Below are 19399 nucleotides of genomic sequence, written 5' to 3'. Positions count from 1 at the left end.
GGCTGGGGCTGCAGGGGGAGCTTGGTAACCCCTGGCTTTTCTTTCAGATTATCTTCCAGATCACCCCTCTGAACGTGACGCAGTGGCTGATGGTATTGAAAATCTCCCTCCCTGTCATTCTGCTGGATGAAACTCTTAAATATGTGGCCCGTAACTACCTGGAACCTGGTAAAGATGATAGTGTGCGGCCTGCCACCAAACCCTGTGCTCTGTCAGCATGCACCGAAGGAGTTTCCTGGCCGTTTGTGTTCATTACTCTGCCCCTGGTTATCTGGCTTTACAGCACAGACACTAACTTTAGTGATATGTTCTGGTCTTGACTGACATGGTGACGAGTTTTACATTCAAAGGAGAAAAAAAAAAAAAAGTTTAACTTAATTTTTTTATTGTTTAGAGCAACTGTCTATTTCTGCTGAATTTTCACATGAACATATTTGCCGGTGATGGAGGTTTCATAATCTAGATTTTGGTTTTTTGCTTTTTCTGACTTCAGTGGGGGCAATATATTCCTCTTTTATACACAGTTAAAGTGTCCATTGACATGTACAGAGAACTAACACTATTTTATGCAAATATTTTTTTGTAGATGAAAAGCATGTACAGTGTTCTGTTCAATAGTCTATTCATCATGTAAAAAAAAAGTAAATTTTTTTTGAGCCAGCGGACACTATCAAACTAAATTGGCAGCAGATTTTAGGGAATGAATGTGTGTTGTCTAAAACTAAAAAAGCATGTAACTGTTTGTCTTCTGCATGACCATCCAAACTTAATTTGTCATAAAGTCAGGTTTTGTTCACAAGCAGAACTTTCTGCACTGGGTAGAGAGTCCTGCTCCCTGGGTCAGGATTTCCTCTCGGTCCCCTCTTCCCTCACTCTCGGTTCTTGACTGTCCTTGTTGACACCACTTTCTGTATGAGGTATGCCTGATCTTGCTCGTGCAGAAAATACCATTCCAGGTGCAGCCTGCTGGGGTTCTTCCATACTCTCCACACACATAGGGTTGTTTTTTTTAAGGATTATTTATTTGTCTATTGTATTTTATTGTAACAGACCTTACTTTGCCAGTGTTGCCCATTATGCAGGGATAGGGAGGGCTACTTCTGTCTAAAGCCTTTTTAACACACACAATCTGTTTCAATTCAAAAGAGGGTTTAAGTTGGGGTTTAATACCATTTTTTACACGTGTCAGAGCCTTTCTTTTTCTTTCTTTCTTTTTTTTTTTCCCCTTTAAGATCAAAATTTGCAATGAGACCTAAAAAAATAACTTGCACTGCATAGCTAGAAATTGGATTTCCTACACTTAGGGCACTAATGCTCAGTTGTATACATGGAGTTACTCTGCTGGCCTGTTGTTAGCCTGACTTGAAGTAACAAGCTCGTGTGTGTTTTTTGTAAAATCTGTAAATAGCACATGACCAAATTGAACATATTGTATAGAACTATTTTTATTTTAATGTGGCACTAACCACCTTCATTATTACGGTAAATGTTAAAGCATGTTTTCAAATTCAGTCCTGTATCAACAATGTGTAAGTCATTAACAGTCCTAACTGTGGTGTTTTTCTCCAATGCCTTCCAACTTTCATCGACTAAAGTGAGTATTTTTCTTCCATTTCACCCTGCCAGTGGTGACTTGCTGTAAAATAGCATATGCTGTATACATGTTGAAGAATAAATAGTAATTTCCTTCATTCCCATGCTGTGTTTTGTCAAACTCTGCTGTGCTACATTATTATCACCACTTTAGACTCTTGTTTTGTGGTCTGAAGCTCAAATTACTGATTCCAAAGGCAAAGCACTTGCTTTTGGTTTAGTGTATTCTAGGGTCTTGTTTTATAGCACCTGGGAGCCTTAGTGCCCCAAGGTCTTACAGCTTTTGGTCTTAAGTTTGAGATAAAATCAGACAAATCTGTAACTTAAGACCCTGACAGCTGTTACCATGAATGTTTAGTGTCCAAAACTCTCTGGTACTCGTGGTCAGGTGCTGCTTTACTCCAAAGCTTTTCCCTGCTCTGAATCAGGGGCTGCCCCTCAGAGCTGAGCACCCTTCCCTGGTCCCTGCAGTGCTCGAAGGGCAGGTGCTGCTCCTGGCAAAAGCAGCTCATGATTTGTTATTTGCCATCTGAGAAGGCAAAAGAACAGTCTCAGCTTCACAGGGCAGTCTCTGAAAGCTGCCCTGGGGTCACTGTGTCTGTAGAGCAGCAGGTGCTGTTATCTTGTGCTGGCTCAGTCTGCTTCAGTAACCAAATTCAAACAGCTTTGTGATCCCTCTTGGAGGGGAAGGGTGGTTCCAGGCCATGTTCTCTTGCTGCCAGCTGGAAGCCAGCAGGCACACAGAATTCTCTAGGTTTAAGCTCTCGAGTGGAGAGGTGCTCCCTCAGAACATCAGCAATTCCACGGCATTGTGATACTTTGTTTATAGAGACTTTGACTTGAGTTGATGCTGAGGTGGCTCAGAGGAGCTGACCTGATGATGGAGCAGGTGTGTTGCCAAACTGTGAGCATTCAAATCCCCTCAAATGCCCTTTTTTGGTGTGGAAGAGCCAAACTAAGGGTTTGCATTCCATGAAACCACTGGCCTTCACTGGCCTTTGGCTGTATCAATAACAGATGAGCAGTGTGAGACTCATCCCTGTTCTTGAAACAAAAACGAACAGTTCTGTGATGTAGGATTCCTTGAGATCAAAGCGTGCACCAGTGTGTTATTTGCTGGAAACAAATGAGCAGCTTAGTTCTGTGTGCTCCCCCTGCTACTGACAGACATTTCCAGGGCAGGAGTGCCACTGAACCCTTGAACACAGGTTCTGCTGAACCTCAGAGCACCGTGTGGTGCCCTTTTTAAAGCCACGTGTGTGGCTGCCACCATGAATAATTCTGCTTCTTGTACAATCCTGTTCCTGTCTTTTATGCCAAATAATCCTGCTCTACAGCCCCTTTTTGCCTCTCTTAAGAAGCTGAAGGGGAAAATGACTGTCAGTAAGTAGAATTCAGAATATTCAGAATTCAGCACCTTCTCTGTTGGATCTGTCAGTGTTGAAGATGAATCTTGCTGCTTGTCATGGATTTCCATAGGGATCTGAGAGCTCATTTTGCCACTGTCTCAGAGGCACTTGGGTAGGGCCTTGTGTTCCTTGGACTTTGCCTTGAAATCTGGATGAGTGATGGGCAAATGGAGGTGTTGGGATCCATCCCTGCAGGCTCCTGGGCTTACAGGAACAGTCAGGTTTTATAAAGTGCTCCTACAGAGCCCAGGAAATCTTCATCTGCCCTGATTTTCTTCTCTTTCTCCCGGTCTTGTCCAAGTTTCCCTGCAGAAATGGAGCCATAGGGTTCTCAGGTTGGAGGGCAGCTGTGCTGTGCTTTCAGGATTCTGTTCTCCAAGTGCTGTAAATCCCACCCTTGGCTGGTTGGGATTGGCCAAACGTTCGGAGGAGTTTCCCCCTGGGCAGTGAAGCGTCCTGCCCTGGAATCACATCCCAGTGATCCTGAGCTGGACTGCTGGGCCTGGCCTGCAGCCCTGGCAGCTGAGCAGGCTGGGGGAGGCTGCAGCAGGAGCTGAAGGAGCTGAGGGCTGTTCTGTCACAGAAAGTACAGAACTGCAGTGCAAAGTTTGTAATTTCTGCAGGAAATGTCTGGACTAAAGTGTTTATCCTTAGCTGTATAGATCCTGTCATCTTTCAGCCTCAGTCTTTTCAGCTGGAGAAGCCAGGAAGGGAGGACTTTTCAGGACAGACTCATTTGTTTGGTCCCAAATGTTTCCTCTCCAACCTCCCCAGTGCTGGGGTTGAGGAAGGTAACTCCTGTTGAACCATGTTAGCCCACAAACAGCACCAGACCTTGTTCAAGCAGGACTAAGTCAGAATTCCTCAGGCTTGATCTCCCACTCCATTCTTACAAAATAATTTCATATTTTTTGTTTCTCTTTGCTCCCATCTCACCGAGCTTTTTCATCTCTGCTGTTTTCTGGATTCCTTGGTGCCCTCACACATCACTGCTTATTCTCTACTGTGAGAGGGGTGTGTAAGACCAGGATCAATCGTGTGATTGATGCTGCCTTATGCTGGGAACACCAGGAAGGATATTGGCTTGTGCTGGGAACCCACTGGGCTTTGGAATGAGAGCAGCTCCTCCTGAATCCTGTGTTCTGTAGCAAGGAGGATGCTCAGGCAGCTGCAGTCATGCATTGAATTTTTTAGCCAGGAGCTTTTGTCTTTGCAGTGCCTTGGGCTCTCTCTGCTTTCACGTGTGAGCAATCCAAAGTGCTGAGCTGCTCCTTCTTGCTGGCACCCGAGCAATAAAAATAGTTCATACTTGGTTTCCCAAAATGTTACTGCAAATAAATGGGTACAAAAGAGGCTGCAGGAAACCATTTCTACAGGTCTGTCCAAGTGCCCCGAGGGGGTGTTGGTAGAGAGGCTGCTGGGGAGGTTCCTGGTACGAAAGTGAGTTTTTAATCTGCTGATAGAATGCAGTACAGCAGTGCCAGCCCTCACAGCTCCAGCCCAGAGCTGATGGTACACGGCCCAAGGGGGCTGGATTTGCTGAGATGGAGGGAGGTAAAACCAATAGAGTCGTCTGTCTCTTGCACCTGTCTTGTTTACTTTTTTGCACTTCTAACCATTAACTGTTTCCCTAATCTCTGCTAATTACATCCTTAATTGCATTAATATGCGTTTTCAAATCTTAGCAGGAGAGCCCAAATTTTAGTGTTGAAGCAGTGTTTGGAAGAGCTTCCCTGGAGCTGTAGGGACTCAGAGCAGTCTCTCCAGACACGAGGCTGACCTTATGCTGTGCTGGGGGTGAAGTACAGCAGGAGCTTTAGGACCCCGTACTCTACCCTTTGCCTACACATTAATCCGTGGAGTTTAATGACTTCTTCAAAGCTTTCCTACTGCTTCCCAGAACAGCTGCCTGGCTTGGAAAAGGGACATTGTTAGGTCACTGTGGGGCCAAACCTGCCCTAATGCCTCGACTGAAAAAAACAAGTGCGTAGTATGGAACTTGAAAGTAAAAATTCCAAAGAAGTGAGAATTGTCTGTTGCCACTGGTCAGGCAGAGAAAGGCAAAAGCTAATTAAATGTGTCTTAATTGTTTTTCACTGCAGTCTTGAGTAGGAAGTGCTGGCTCTGCTGATAATCAAGGGAGCTGAGCCTTAATCCAGAGGATTCTGAGCTTCAAGAACAAAGTAACCTGAGAGTGTCCCTTCAATGACAGAGCAGCCAGTTACCAAACTTAACATTCTTTCTTCTGTCACTGTTGATCTTAGTCTTGCTTGTATAATGATACTTAGCATTCATCCTTTCATTAACTGATGCCTTTTCTTTCTTTCCTTTTCAGCAATACTGGAGTAATCGCTTCCTAAACAATTTTGCAGAAATGTAAGGTTGTTTTGTTGCGTGCATGTGTTTTTAGCAACACATCTACCAAAACTTCTGCATGTATCGTGTAAAGATTCTTTGCTTTCCCTTAAAAACAAAACTCATTGTGTTCTCTGTGGAAGAAATGTGTGGTACCATTAGGACTTCATGATACAGATGTACAAACGTGCAATATAGCTTACCAAGTGGGAACTCTCTCCAGAGAAGCTGGGTTTCTGTGCTGCATGGAGAAGAGTTTGGTTATCCTTGAACAAGAATTGCGGAGCTGTCAGCCGATTTCCATATTCCTGTATGTAAAATGTCAGTTTATACAATGTACAATATCAGATAATGCATGCCTTGGGGTGTAGACGGATCTCTCTCTGTATTGTATCATCCAAACATCCTACTCCAACAGCTTCTGTACAATGCTCTCCTATTTATAAATCCATGGAAACGATTACAGATGAATGTTAAACCGTAAGCCTCCACTTCATAACGTTGGATTTTTTTATCATCTGTGCAAATCAACCTCTTTTGCACTGTAATGTAACTTATTTAAATCTAAGGCAGTAAGACAGATGTTGGTGCAATACAAAATATCGTGATGCATTTATCTACAAAGCAACAACGACGTAGCCAGTTCCCACAGCTGCATGTGTGACCTTTAGAAGTTGTAAATAAGATCAATTGTCTATTGACATGCTGACAGTAAAGGAGCATCACACCTAGTTTCATTTGTATCAGGTAAATAAATTTATTCTACAATACGTGCTCGGCGTGTTATTTGATGCACTTTGTTTCCTGCAGGTCCATGAGGGCTCTGCAGCGCGCTCTCATTTTAATGCCAGGATGCCACTTTTAGCACCAACACCATTGCAATCTTTCCTCCTAGAACTGCAATCTTTCCTCCTAGAACTATGCAGATGCAGCTGCTCCTCGGCAGTATTGACCTCCTCGCTGGTGTGATTTCCTCTGTCCAGGGGCTTGTGTGTGTGTTTAAGGGACAGTGTCAAGTACTTTGATCACTCAGTTTTTTTAAAATGCTCCATTGTTTGTAAAATCCCTCTGAGAAACGTAAAATAAACAATTCTTTCCCAACTACATCTTTATTTTTTTTTTGTCCTTTTCTATTTTCTAAATTGCCCCAACTTAAAGTAGCTCCTGGTCTCTTTCCTTTCTGTAGGCAAAAGGAAGAGCATCCAGACCAGGGATGCTCACAAGGCTGCTGCTGGGCAAGGCTAAAGCACTGCCAGGGTAAGAGCTGGAATTTCCAAGTGTCCTGCAATGCTCTGCTCCAAGGCCCAAACACCAGATTTTGTTTGGAATAAGAGACAACTTAGGAATGTGTTTTACATTAAATGTAATGCCTCTCAGCCTCCAGCCCCTGATAGCAGCACCCTGCTGGCAAACGGCGTTATCCAAATGAGGTGACACGTCTGAGACCCTTCAAACGCAGCAGTGTGAGGTTTAAAAATACAGGGCTCGAATTCCATGCTCCAGCAGCTCTATAGGATGGTGGAGGGTGCTGCTGGCAGCTGCTTCCTACTATGGTAGTGCTGAGCCGGGCAGGCTGAGCTCTGCCTCCCTTATCTCTGCCGGGTTTGGAGCCGGGCCGGGCACTCACGGCCAGCGCTGTCAGCACCGCCCCTCCCGCTGCAGGGCGGCCCCAGCGCCTCGGGGACACCTGAGCTCGGGGCAGGTGCGGGAAGAGCCCCCGAGCATCTCTGGCCTCTGACAGCCTCAGCCTCTCTGGGAAAGGGACGTTTCTCAGAGCCTGCTCCAGCCCAGCTGCTCTCCTGCCCTTTTTCAGCCTGTGGAACTTGTCCCCAGCACAGGGGCCAAAAGGAAAGCTCAGCCCCGATGGGAAGTCAGCCCTCATGGGAAGTTATTCAGCAAGGAAAGCTCAGCCCTGATGAGAAGTCGTTATTCAGCACTGAGCTGCGTTCCTGGGCTGGTGAGCAGCTCCTGAGCCAACTCACACCAACTCACACCTCAAACATTGCTTTAAATGATGATCTGCAAGTTTAAGCAGAATGAGTCCCCCAGCTGGAGTTCAGCCATGTGAGCAGAACGTGATGCTCAGTGGGTTGCCAAGGTGCTCCGTGCAAGAATATGTGGTAAGAGATGCTGAAATAAACAGCTTCATCTTCCCCCTCCTCCTCCTCTCCTCCCTGCAAAGCCCCAGCTCTAAAGCACCACATGGATGAGCCCACTGACAGCACAGAGCAAAGAAACCACTCCCCACAGCTCAAGTCATGAGGCATTATGGACATATTACATGAAACTCTAAATACAGAGGGCAGGCAATATCCCTATTTTTACCTCGAGGTGAATTTGAGTATGATTAGAGCCCACATCCACCCCCAGGAGAGTGGGTGAGAAATGAGAGAAGCTCTGAGCACCTGCTTTTCTAAAAGATTTCATCCCAACAGTTTACCCACATGGAGGTGCAGAGAAGACTTTGGTCATCAATTTATCAGGCCCCAGGATTTTACCTCACACCCCAAACCATTACTCCATTTGCCACACGGCTATTTTGATGGGATGATGGGTGAGGAAAAGGAATCTGATCTCCAAACTCACAGAGTCCTTGGCTCCTCTGGAAGCTCTTGGAAAGAGAGAGGCTTGTACAGAGTAAACATCCAGCAGGGACCCACTCCCACAGCCCAGACTTTGCAAAGCAGAGCCTGTGAGTGAAAACAGAGATGATTCCTTCTATTGTGTTGTTCCATCAAGTGATGGGGACTGGCCAAAGGGCTTTCCTTAACACATAAATTGTTACACTCAAGTTCCCCAGGTGAACATTTTATTTTTTCCCCCTTTGCACCAAAATAACTGTATTTTATTATCAATTTCCTCCCCAAACACCTAGTCTTATATACATCCTTGCCTCCTCTTGGCCAGCTTCCACAGGACATTTTAACCAACTAAGACTATTTCGTTTGAAATCATAGGTTTATACTGAGTTTAAGCCCTCCTAAGGTCACTAAATTTAAGACAGATCTGGGTTTTTTAAATACATTTGGTTGTGGTATGTTTGTGTAACTTGAAATAAGAATGGCAGAGCCAGCCTTTCAGATTTCCTTACCACTGAGATCTAAGTGAGGGAATAAGGTTTGCTGAATCAGAAATCCTGCCTGCTCCTGCCCTGCTGGATCAGTTTCCACATCACTGAGCTCCTGAAAAGCAAGAAGGGAAGAATCACACACAAAGAGGCTTAATGAGGAAGACAGTTACTGAAAGGGGGAAGTCCCAGTTAATCAAAAATCTCTCTGTAATCAGCAGCAGCAGCAGCAAAAGAAGCACCTCAGTTCAACAGAGAATACTGATACTGGCCAGCAGTCCTCAGTCCCTCCTTTATTTCTGCTTCACAATTCCTGAATTCCCAAGATCTAGAAATCTCCAGAACTAGAAACCCTGCCAGTATTGCAGGTGTTATCAGCACATGACAGGAGTAAATGCATTATTTAGGCAATTTCTAAGCACACCATGAATGTGTGCTGCTTTCAGACTCTGGTCAATTCAGCCTTTTAGCCCTTAGCCAAGTCTAGGTACAGTTTGATGAAATTCTGTCCCTTTCCCATCACTTCTGTCAAAGTAGGAGAGTTAGAAGTTAGTAATGAAATATGTGGTTTAAATTCAAGGATTTCAGGCAAACAGGGGCACTCTGCCCTTACCCAGCACCTCAGACACTCCAACCCTTCACAGTACAACTGGATGGCAGCGGATTTCTTGCCTCATGTCCAAACTGTTCCACTTCCATCACTGATCTAACAGAGCCTGAACTTCAGTTCTTGCCTTTGTGATCTTTTCTTCTTGGGTGCAGAGCATGTGACTGAGGCAGGGAATGAGGTCAGCTGCTTATTAAGGACTAATTGTTGTATTCCCTGAACTAAATGCCTGTAACTGCATTGGAGAGTACCAGACTCTGCAGAACCAGAGATCACATTCTAAAATTAAAGCAGTAATGAAGGCTCATTAATAGGCAAGCAGAATCCCCCTAGAATTCTGAAGTGAGAGCCAAATATATCTTCCTTTATAATCTCACCATGTGTGGCACCTCAGAGCTCCACAGCCACAGTGCAGCTCTTAGCACAGATCACACTCAGCTACAAATCCCACCAGGTACTCACCAGGCTTCACCTGCAGACTCTCCCAAGCTCCCATTTCCAGGAAGGAACCCAGTTCTCAGAAAACCAAAGCTGTGAGGGTACAAATCACATTTGACAGCCATCTCTAGGTGTTCTGAGCTGTGCCTGGACCTGTTTGCTCAAGCTGCACCCAAGGACTCATCCTGAAGTCGTTTTAGTTTCCTGCCTGTTCTAAAAGCAGAGATTATCAGATTATCTACAAACACACTCCAGAATGGTTTCAATACAACTGTGGCTCTCCTGTTTGCTCTTCTACATAAATACTTCAGAGAAATGTGCAAAGCCAGTGGTTTCCACCTGAAATGAATGACCTATTCAAAGGAATCATTAGACTGAAATGGCTGAAAAATACAGCACATATCTCATATACTCCTCATCAATTAAATGTATCCTGTCTTTAGTTTAGTAACACAAACAACTCCATTTTCATTCTCAGCAGAGGTCTGGAATACAACTAGAAAGCTAATGCAGCTACCCAGCTTTCAGCTGGTGAATGCTGAGTGTGAGGAGAAAGCAAAGGGTTTTTATATAAAAATAGATGCTTTGAGTATCTTGCACGTTTTTTCTGTTATGAGACATGTGATGAGCTGAGATCCATTCACTGCATCCCACAGCAAGGAGATGAACAGGACAAGGCCTCTCCTCTGCCAGGAAGTCATTAATGAAATGTTTGCTCTCCTGAGATGTTCCACACTTGGTGAATGTGCTCACTGAGGAGCAGGAGCAGCTCGTGCCAGCCCAAGGGCCAGGACAGCTTTGCTTTGCTGCTCTTCCCCCACCACCTTCAGGGAACCAGAACTCATTTGGGTATTTTGGAAACTCTCGAGCCCACAGAATTCCAGAGAGAACAGACAAGCAGCTGTTTTCTTTTCCTAAATGGATGAACTCTTGGACTCCTCCTCTGTAAGCCATGACACACCACAACATTTCCAAAACAGACAATAATCTGCCTCTTTTGTTGTGCATTTTTGATACAACATCACAGAGGGATCTTTTACCCTTATCTGCCTTTCGGGGAGAAGCTTCTTTTCCATGTCATGTGTTTGTAACAAAAAGCCATTTTTCCTCCAACTGATACTCAAAGCTATTTTTTTAGCTGTCTAAAAAGTCTGTGTGCTCCAGCATACCTGTGGTAACAAAATAAATACAAAAGGAATTAAACACTTGATATAAAGATTATAAAACCACATTTGGTAAAGACTAAGGAAATCAGAACTGTAAGAAAAATAAGTAATTCCTCTTCCCACACATCAAGCCCACAGAACTGAAACAGTTTCTAGATTACCCAAAGCAGTTCACCCTTGAAAAGCTGAGGTTGGAAATTTGTACATGAAGCAAATTTGTTTCAAAAGGTGAGGGGAAAAAGACATAAATTCAAAAATTACCTGACAAAACCAGGAAGTATATAAACATGGAAAAACCAGGACAATATGTGTATTTGCATAATTGAACAATTTCTCCAGCAGTGCAAGGGAAGAGGGATTAATTCTTTTTATAGCATTTCAAATGTCAGAGCTGTACACAGAATGTAAAGTGCTTTGAGTCACTGCTGCAAAACCTTCCAGGAACATACTGAAATAAAACTAAACTGCATTTTAAAATAAATGCTCATGCACAGACTTAAAGTGACTGCAGGGTTTAGTAAGGGTTGAGGAAATTACTTTAATTCACCACCACTGGCTCAATTCTGTACACAGAGAAATCAGCTATAAAAAGTGTCCATCAAGTCCAAGTTGCCTATTGTCCCAAATTCATCCTGGACAGCACAGGTAATGCCCTAGAAAAAGACAAATTAATTGAACAAACACAGCAAAAGGAAAGTGCTGCTTTCAGCCACACTCAAGTAGCTCCCCCAGACCCAAATGGCTGCACACAAATGAGCAAGGCCTTTCCCACAAAGGGGTACAAACCACTGGATTTACAACTTGCCCAAGCACTCAGCCCTGGACAGAACTCAGACATTGTTTTCAACACAAACAAAAGGCTCATTACACACCTCAGATTCTGATGGTTTTAGTTTTAGCAGGAATTTTTCAAAATGGAAGTTGTAAATAACCTTGGATGCAGTTAGTCCCATACACTTAATAAATAAGAAGCATCAAGAATCTCCACAGTATTGAGATGCACAGAACTATTAATTGGTTTCAGAGTCTATTTAAACAAAACAAGTCCTTTGTTACTGAAAAAAAAAATCATAGTTTCTGTTCTTCTGAGCAGAGTGGCCCTGGTGGTGTGTTCAGGTGCCAAAACAAGGAGCAGGAGGCTTTTACTGCATCCCAAACCACTGTTCTTGATCTGCCCACTGAGCTGCTTCACTGTCACTGCCTTCCAAGTCCCCCTCCTCTCCACTGCCCTCCATGTCATCCACATCTTCTTCCTGGGTGGCATCTGTTGGACTTTCCTCTTTCTCCATTTTCTGCAACCCTTCCAGTGACTTCTGATCGTTTGGATCCAAACTGAAGAGAGGAACAAAAATAAAGCATTGTCTTGAAACTTTTTCTCTTTGTGGCCTCAGTGTAAAGAGTAACAATAAAATCTCATCCTGTTGTCTGCACTTCCTGTTTAACATCATCAGGAAGCTTATTTTAGATGATGATGCAACTTCCCCTTGAGCTGCTGTAACACTGAGTCTTAAATCTCTTTATAAAACAGTTCTGATCCCCAAGAATGCATTTATCTAAACATCCCACTCTTCCAGAAAACTTAGTCACCTCTCCCAGCAATACTAATTATAAAGTAACATGAAAGCAGTAAAAATTTAAATGACTCTGACTAAATATAATCTAAGCAGGCAAAAACCAGCTGACCCATTTAAGCTATGCAAGTTTGCAGGGGACATAAAGTGCTGGGTTTAAGGCAAATTGCAGATGTTGCAATCAAAATATGGGAATATTTTAAAAAGTAACACCCTAAAATAGCCTTTAGATTATGTTAAGTTGAATCATACTATTAAAATTTATAGAACAGCTCATTTTTATATGCACCTTCTAATGTAAAGGAATGGATCTTAAAGTCCGACTATAAAATAATTAATAATTATAAATAATTCCATGCCTTAATCCTTTTGTTAGTCAAGGAATCACAAGCCTGGTGACATATTTAGCATTAATACAGTCCCTGCATTTTGCACTTCTCAGTTTGAAATCTTAAGACCAACCACTTCACGACCTGGGTGTCACTTGTGTGGTTTTGTTACTTTAATGGAGAATGATACAAAGCCACCTCTGATTCTCCTCCTAATCAATCAGCAGCTCATCTTTGTACTCAGTGAAGCTGATGAGTGGCTGTTACCAGCCCCCTGCAGTGGCAGGGTGTGCTTTACCTCAGGGCTATGCTGTACTGGTCCATGGCCTCCTGGTACTCGTTGACAGCCACCAGGAAGTCGCCCAGGATGCGGTGCAGGACACAGTCACTCTGGTTGGCCAGGGCGTTCCTCAGCAAGGCAATCCCATCTTCATACTTCTGCTCTCTGCCTGTCCACAGGCAAAAATACTGCTTTGATCAACAGCTGAGACAAATCTATAAAAAGTCATAGTGTTCACAGTCTTGCCAACACAAGGCTGTTTGTCCCTCTAGAGCTGTCAGCAGAGCAGGCCTCTACTTCTTGCAAGATTAACTCTAAACAATGGCCTTTTGTTGCAATAGCTGTTACATTCACAATTACAACTACTCTGAAGTCAAAACATTTTGTTTGCAATTGCTCTAAGTGTAATATCAGCTGCTGGATGCAATGAATTCCTGTGATTTTTCCTTCAGGACAGAACTGATAAACCCCTGGGCTGTACCATCACTGTCACATCCTCCACATGGATGTGGCTCCAGAACACCTTTCCATGTACAAAGGTATCTTTAAACAAACCAACACAGGGGGAAAAGGAACTTACTGAGAAGTTCTGCTTTCTTTACCACAGCTTTAATGTAGTCAGGTCTTTGTGTGAGAGCTTTGTCCAGCAATGTTTTTGCCTTTTCCTGCGTGACTGGGTCCTCCAGGCAGACTGTGGCCAGCAGGGTGAGGGTCTGTGCGTTTGCCCCCAGGGTTTTGTACACGTTGTTTGCCATCACCATGGCTTCACGGATGCTGTTGGATGCCAGGTAACACTCGATGAGACCTGGTGGGGTCACATGGAAACACTTCAGGGTCTGACTCAGCACCACAGGCACTCAGCCCTCCACTATTGTTTGCACTTAGTAGCACTCGGGTGCTGAACAGCTGACACTCCAATAAGCAAATATAAATTGCAATTGAGAAAGTGAATCTGTGCTTGTCAACATACTCATTCTACAGATAATTGACTTGATGTTTATTAATGGTCAGGCACTGAAAAAAACCTCAAACCCTAAGTACACCTCATCTAATGTTTCTGTCCAATTCCAATACTGAGAGAATTAACACTTCACCTGGACTCTTCACTACTTGAAGCTGCTGTTGAGATCAGCCAGATTTAAATATTTAAACAAATACAACAAGACAAAGCTCCCAGCAGAACTAACCATCAGTTAACCTCACCATCCAAAAATGAGCTGCTAAAACCACCCAAGTTTGTTTACCTCCAGATTAAACAACACAAAAACCAAGAAAACCCCTTTCTGAACATCATTCTTACAAACCCACACATTCTCCCACATCCCTCCCTGATCACACCACAGCTTTTGGGGTAACAATTATTTACAGGGGGCAAGAGCTGCTGTGCACCCCCTTGCCTCACCCTCAGCACTCCAGCCCTCCCAGAGAGCAGCTGGAGCAGCTGCCCAGGGCTCACCCTCGTAGCAGTCCAGGCGGCAGGGGGCCAGCCTGATGGCCTCCCTGAAGTGGATGATGGCCTCCTGCACCCGACCCATGTTTCTCAGGGCAGCTCCCTTCAGCAGCAGAGCCTGCACGCTGTTGCTGTTCAGCTGGATTGCTTTGGCTCCCAGGTACAAGGCACGGGAGTAGCGTTTGCTGTAGAAACTGTGACACCTACAGAACAAGGAGAGGGACTGGAAACATCACTGCCTGCAGGGCCTGTGTGCAGCCACGGGGGTTTTCAACTTCTCGTGTTTCAACTCCTTGTATTTGAAGTTAAGAAAAAAACTTCTTCAGAAATTTAAAACACCCTAATATAGATGTTAAAACTGTTACTATTTAATATATTGTTGGTATTGCACGGGTGTGTAACTCTAAATTTAACAGACAGAAAAAAACCACAATAGATATTTACAGAGAGCTAATGTAAGTTACCCAGGAACAGAACAGACAGGAAAGCAAAGCACCTTCTGAACAAAACAAGCTGAACCCACTGTGCCAGCTGAAACCCGCCACATTCAGCAAATTCAGAGCTGAGGTGAGAAAGGAAAGAAAACTCACCCAGACACCACCCAGGGCTCTGCATGTTGGTCAGAAATGTTGAAGAGCCGGCAGCCCAAGTTCTCCACATCCTCCAGCCGACCCTCACGTGCCAATAAATAACCATAAACATCCATTCCTAAAGAGACACCTTGGAGGATCAATCCTCAAGGAATAGAAAGTTCATTCACAAGAAAAAAAAAGCCACAAAACCCACAAACACCTACTCTAAAGTGTGCAACTACCTAGAAGGGTTCAAGACATGCAGCTTCTGAATGTCAATTCTGAACTGAAAGCTGGGTAAACAATACACAATATTCCACTGCATGTTACTCCTCAGGTCAACCTTCTCTGAGGATTTACTCACCTTTTATTAGGTAAGGATCCAGCATTTGTGCTTGTTCAAATTTTAGGATAGAGTTTTTATTATCTCCAGCTCTGAAGTACAGGTCTGCTAAGCTCCCCAGCAAGTCCACATTATCCCTGAGCAATGACTTCTTCTCTAAAGAGCTTCAAGGGAAAATAAGTGCCTGTTATTTATAAATGACACTTGGAATATCATTCTAGACAAGAATTTATGTTTGATTCGATTGCACCAAGCTCTTCCAACTCTTACCAAATGGTGTTTATTGCTCTGGTGTTGTCTCCAGTATGCACAAAGGCGTATGCCTTGATCCACACCGAGAGCCAATCCAGGTTGGGAATGCTCTGGATGATGTTGATGGTCATGGAGGCCACTTCTGCTCCCTTCACTGACAGTGAGAGCAAACCTGTTTACAGGGGTTCACACATCAGTCTCAGCCACCCAAAAGTGCTTTTGATACAAAAGGTCTGAGGGGCAGAAACTCCATCCCCTGACAAGCACAAGCAGCTGATGACAGGGCCTGCTACAGTTTCTATAATGTGGGTACGACATGCAAATACAAGACAGCTACAGAAGTGTAATTCAAATTTTACCAGGGCTGAGTAGTGAGAGTGCAGACACCCACCCAGGATGGCATCCAGGGCCAAGGGACACTGCCTCAGCACCTCTTTGTAGCTCGTCACCGAGGAGCGCTCTTGCCCCGCCTTCTTGTAGAGGTTTGCCAGCATCATATTGATCTGCAGACAACAGCAAAGTGGGACAGCCGAGGGTCAGGAGGACAAAGAACCACTCAGAAAGGTCACAACTCTGCCTTCAGGCCTGCCTGCCTCTGCTCTGGGCAGAGGACAACATAACCTGCATTTCTGAGAACACTCCAAGGTACCATATAGGACAAAAGGAAAACTGTGGCTTCCCTCTGAGCACAGAAATGAAATCTCCAATCTTTTGTATGTGCACAGTGCACCTTGAAATCTGTGCTCTGCAGCAAAGAAGTCAAAATCTGGGCAAGTACACAATGCCAAGAAGGATCTGTACATCCCTTAATCAGTCCCCTCCAGGAATCTCTCTGTCCATGCAAGTGTTTGAATTAACTTAGCAAAGTCAGAGAGAGTTTCCATCCAGCTTCTGAATGGAGACATGATTGGCCAAAGAACAGAAATTATCTGAGCTCCTCACAACACAAGGAGCTGCTTTCTGCTGCAGCACTTCCATTTACTGGCCTATATAGGCAAAAAGTTTGCTTTTCTCAAACTTTTCTGTTTGCAAGTTGGTCAGAACACTCTGACATTAACTGGAGTTTAAGCCTGTACACTTTTAGGACAATTTAACATGAAACACAGCTGACTGATCTGATGTGTTAATCTTTTAAGCCCTTCTGAGTAACAGAGCCAACGAGCAAAGACTCCACAGATTTGGCACTGCAGACCACAAAGGGATATAAATATTTAACATTATCTAAAGTGTTGTTGAAAAGGATTAAAAGATTTTAAAAGATGGAGCACTAGCAAACTTTCTACTTGCCAAAGTCTCCAGCCTCTCAAGGATTTGCCACTGCTCCAACTATACAAGAAGTTAATAAAGATGCACAAAACATTTAACTCCTTTCATTTTTTTCTTTAAATTCTTTCTAACAGAGGAAATACAAAATTGGTATGATTTGAAAGAAAAGGGTCCAAATCAGCTAATTTAAAATTAGGGGATGCTACCAAACAATATTTAACTAATGAAAAAGACAAAATGCCATTAAACCTACATAGTATGTGCTGCCCTAGAGATACACTGACCACGAGGCTGTGACAAAAACCTGCCAGAATTCACCTTTGGAGTTCTCTGCCTGGAAGGAATCCCATCAAGAATAGCAATGGCATCTTTATCTTGCTTCAGCATTGTGTAGCATTCAGCCATTTTGTATTTCACTTCAATTTCTGATGGTAAACACTGAAACAAAAAAGAAAGATTTTAATATGATGTTGGTTTAATCAGGTATGAAAATTTTAATAAGGTTTCTTCATAAATATTTATACTGTGTTGAAAAATATTTGGTGCATGTAAGTTAACAATGCAGCTCACTGCTAGTTCACATTGTTCCTGTCTTCAAATTAAAAGTATGAAGTACACATACAGAAAAATTTCATGCTGGAGACCATTTAAAGTTTTGCATTAGAAAACACCACAGATATTATCAAACTAATTAGCCTTAAATGTCAGGTTTATTTGACATGATAAATGCACAATCTGAGGTGGTTAAGAGACACGTAAAGGTGATGCTCAGGGATGTGGTCAGTGATGCACTTGGCAGGGATTCACCCTCAAGGATCTTTTCCAGCCTCAGTGACTCAGTGAATATCGAGTCAGCAAACGTTAACTGGAAGGGGGAATGTGATCACTTGGTGCAGCACATCATCAGTTCCTAATTACCTGGCTTTGGGGTGTTGATGCAGCATTCCCAGTAGAAGGCCTGACTTTGGAGGTTTTACTTAAGGCTTTTTTCTGCTGTAAGGCCATGGTGTACTTGCTGACAGCATTCCTGTACTCCTTGTCGTGGAACAGGGAGTCTGCATGGTAGACAAGGAGCTGGTACTTCTGAGAGGGAGAGAACAGCTCCCTGGAAGAAATGCAGACAGAAAGGCTGAGAAGAGATGGCTGCAAAATAATCAAAACCTTACAGAAACAAAGTATTTGTAGCTTTGGTTTGTCTGGCCTCAACTTGCAACTGCTGCAGCCCCTTCACTGCACTGGAACGACCATTGGGTAACAGCACTGACTCCTCACACAGGGCTTATCTCACCAAATTCTGTTATCTGTAAACAAACAAACGCAGCAGCCACTCCTGACACCTCAGCAGCAGCAGCAGCTCAATGTTTGGCTGCTTGGCCACTGCCCCCACCCTTTCTGTAACAAGCCACAGGCTGTAAACATCCATTACACTGCATCAACTTTCTCCTAGGATTCATTCACCTTTTATTAGCTAAGGATCCAGCATTTCACCTGTTCAGATTTCAGAACAGTTTTGTTTGGACTCAAGTTTAAAAGGCAACTCAGCTCCTTGTACAGCCTTTCCTACATTTTATTCCTGTTCCCACATTATAAAAACCCCTTCTATAAAACTCCTAACATGTGTGCAGACCAAATGACCCAACTGTGGCCTTCCAGGACCTGAAGGGAGCCAACAAAAAGCATGGAGAGAGACAATTTACAAGGGCCTGGAGTGCCAGGACAAGGGGGAATGGTTTCACACTTGACAGAGGGTAGCTTTAGATTGGATATAAGGAAAAATTCTTCCTTGTGAGGGTGGTGAGACCCTGGCACAGATTGCCCAGAGCAGCTGTGGCTGCCCCATCCCTGGAAGTGTCCAAGGCCAGGCTGGACAGGGCTTGGAGCACCCTGGGATAGTGGAAAGTGCCCCTGCCCAAGTCAGGAGGGGTGAAACACAACACTCTTCAAGGTCCCTTCGGTGATTCTATGATTCTCTGCCAGAACACCCATGTTGTAGGGGGCACCCCAAAGGGACGCTGATGCTGATACCCGAAGAGAGGTGGGCTCCATCCCCGGCAGGAGCAGAGCAGAGGACAGGACAGGGACAGAGAATAGGACAGGGGCAGCCTAGGGGCGGAGAACAGGACAGGGACAGGGGCAGGGACAGCCCAGGAGCGGCCCCGCTCCCTCACGTCCCTCACGGCCCGCGCGCCCCCTGCCGGCGGGGCACTCACGGGTTGTTGCCGCTCATGGTGAGGAGCAGCCCGCTGAGCAGCCGCACGTTCGAGTGCAGCCCGGCGGCCGCCATCTCGCGCACGTGCTCCACCACACTCATGCTGCCGCCGGCGGGGCGGAAGGGACGGGACGGGGCCGGGGAAGAACCGGGAGAGACCCCGAGCGAGGCACCGGGCACGGAGCTGCCGCCGCCGCCGCCGCCACTCCAAAATGGCGCCACCCAGGGGTCCTCGCGCGCCACCGCCTATAGGCGGCCAAGGCGCTGCCCGCGCGGCCCGACAGGCGCGCGGAGGGCAGCCCGAGCCGAGGACCCCTCGCGGAGGCGGGAACGGCGTGAGGGGAGAGCGGGGTCCGGGCGGGGCTGTGAGGGGAGAGCGGGGTCCGAGCTCGGCTGTGAGGGGATTCGTTCCTCTGTGAGTGTTCTGGTGCGAGACACACACTCCCTGTGCCTCCACAGCTCCCGAGTCCGCCCCTTGTCCTTCTGCAAATA

The 19399-nt window shown here is 44.9% G+C and overlaps 2 protein-coding genes across 3 annotated transcripts in view; one reads left to right on the top strand and one right to left on the bottom strand.

Annotated features, from left to right (window-relative positions):
* Nucleotides 1-6463, top strand: part of ATP2A2 (ATPase sarcoplasmic/endoplasmic reticulum Ca2+ transporting 2) — a 43855-nt gene extending 37392 nt beyond the window's left edge. Inside the window, exons 20-21 of one of the 2 annotated variants that reach the window (XR_004981205.2) lie at nucleotides 48-1594; nucleotides 5338-6463. Coding sequence is in view for 1 of the 2 variants with exons in the window: in XM_036393287.2 (XP_036249180.1) it covers nucleotides 48-168; nucleotides 5338-5351 (135 nt within the window). In the remaining variant the exon portion in view is untranslated. The remainder of the gene's footprint in view (nucleotides 1-47; nucleotides 1595-5337) is intronic. The other variant, XM_036393287.2, reaches the window with a different exon arrangement.
* A 4685-nt stretch (nucleotides 6464-11148) lies between these two features.
* Nucleotides 11149-19116, bottom strand: ANAPC7 (anaphase promoting complex subunit 7). Its single transcript, XM_036393497.2, has 11 exons — nucleotides 18909-19116; nucleotides 17617-17803; nucleotides 17017-17136; nucleotides 15824-15935; nucleotides 15451-15604; nucleotides 15202-15344; nucleotides 14856-14973; nucleotides 14272-14468; nucleotides 13396-13620; nucleotides 12834-12984; nucleotides 11149-11967 (listed from the first exon to the last, which is right to left on the bottom strand). Exons 1-11 carry the CDS (start codon nucleotides 19007-19009, stop codon nucleotides 11778-11780), a joined length of 1698 nt encoding a protein of 565 aa, XP_036249390.1. The 5' UTR covers nucleotides 19010-19116; the 3' UTR covers nucleotides 11149-11777.
* Between the last annotated feature and the right edge of the window lie 283 nt (nucleotides 19117-19399).

This window comes from Molothrus ater, chromosome 18 (assembly GCF_012460135.2).
Source record: "Molothrus ater isolate BHLD 08-10-18 breed brown headed cowbird chromosome 18, BPBGC_Mater_1.1, whole genome shotgun sequence".
Taxonomy (NCBI): Eukaryota; Metazoa; Chordata; class Aves; order Passeriformes; family Icteridae; genus Molothrus; species Molothrus ater.
Note: the sequence above shows the minus strand (reverse complement) of the source record. Positions and strands in the feature narration are given on the sequence as shown.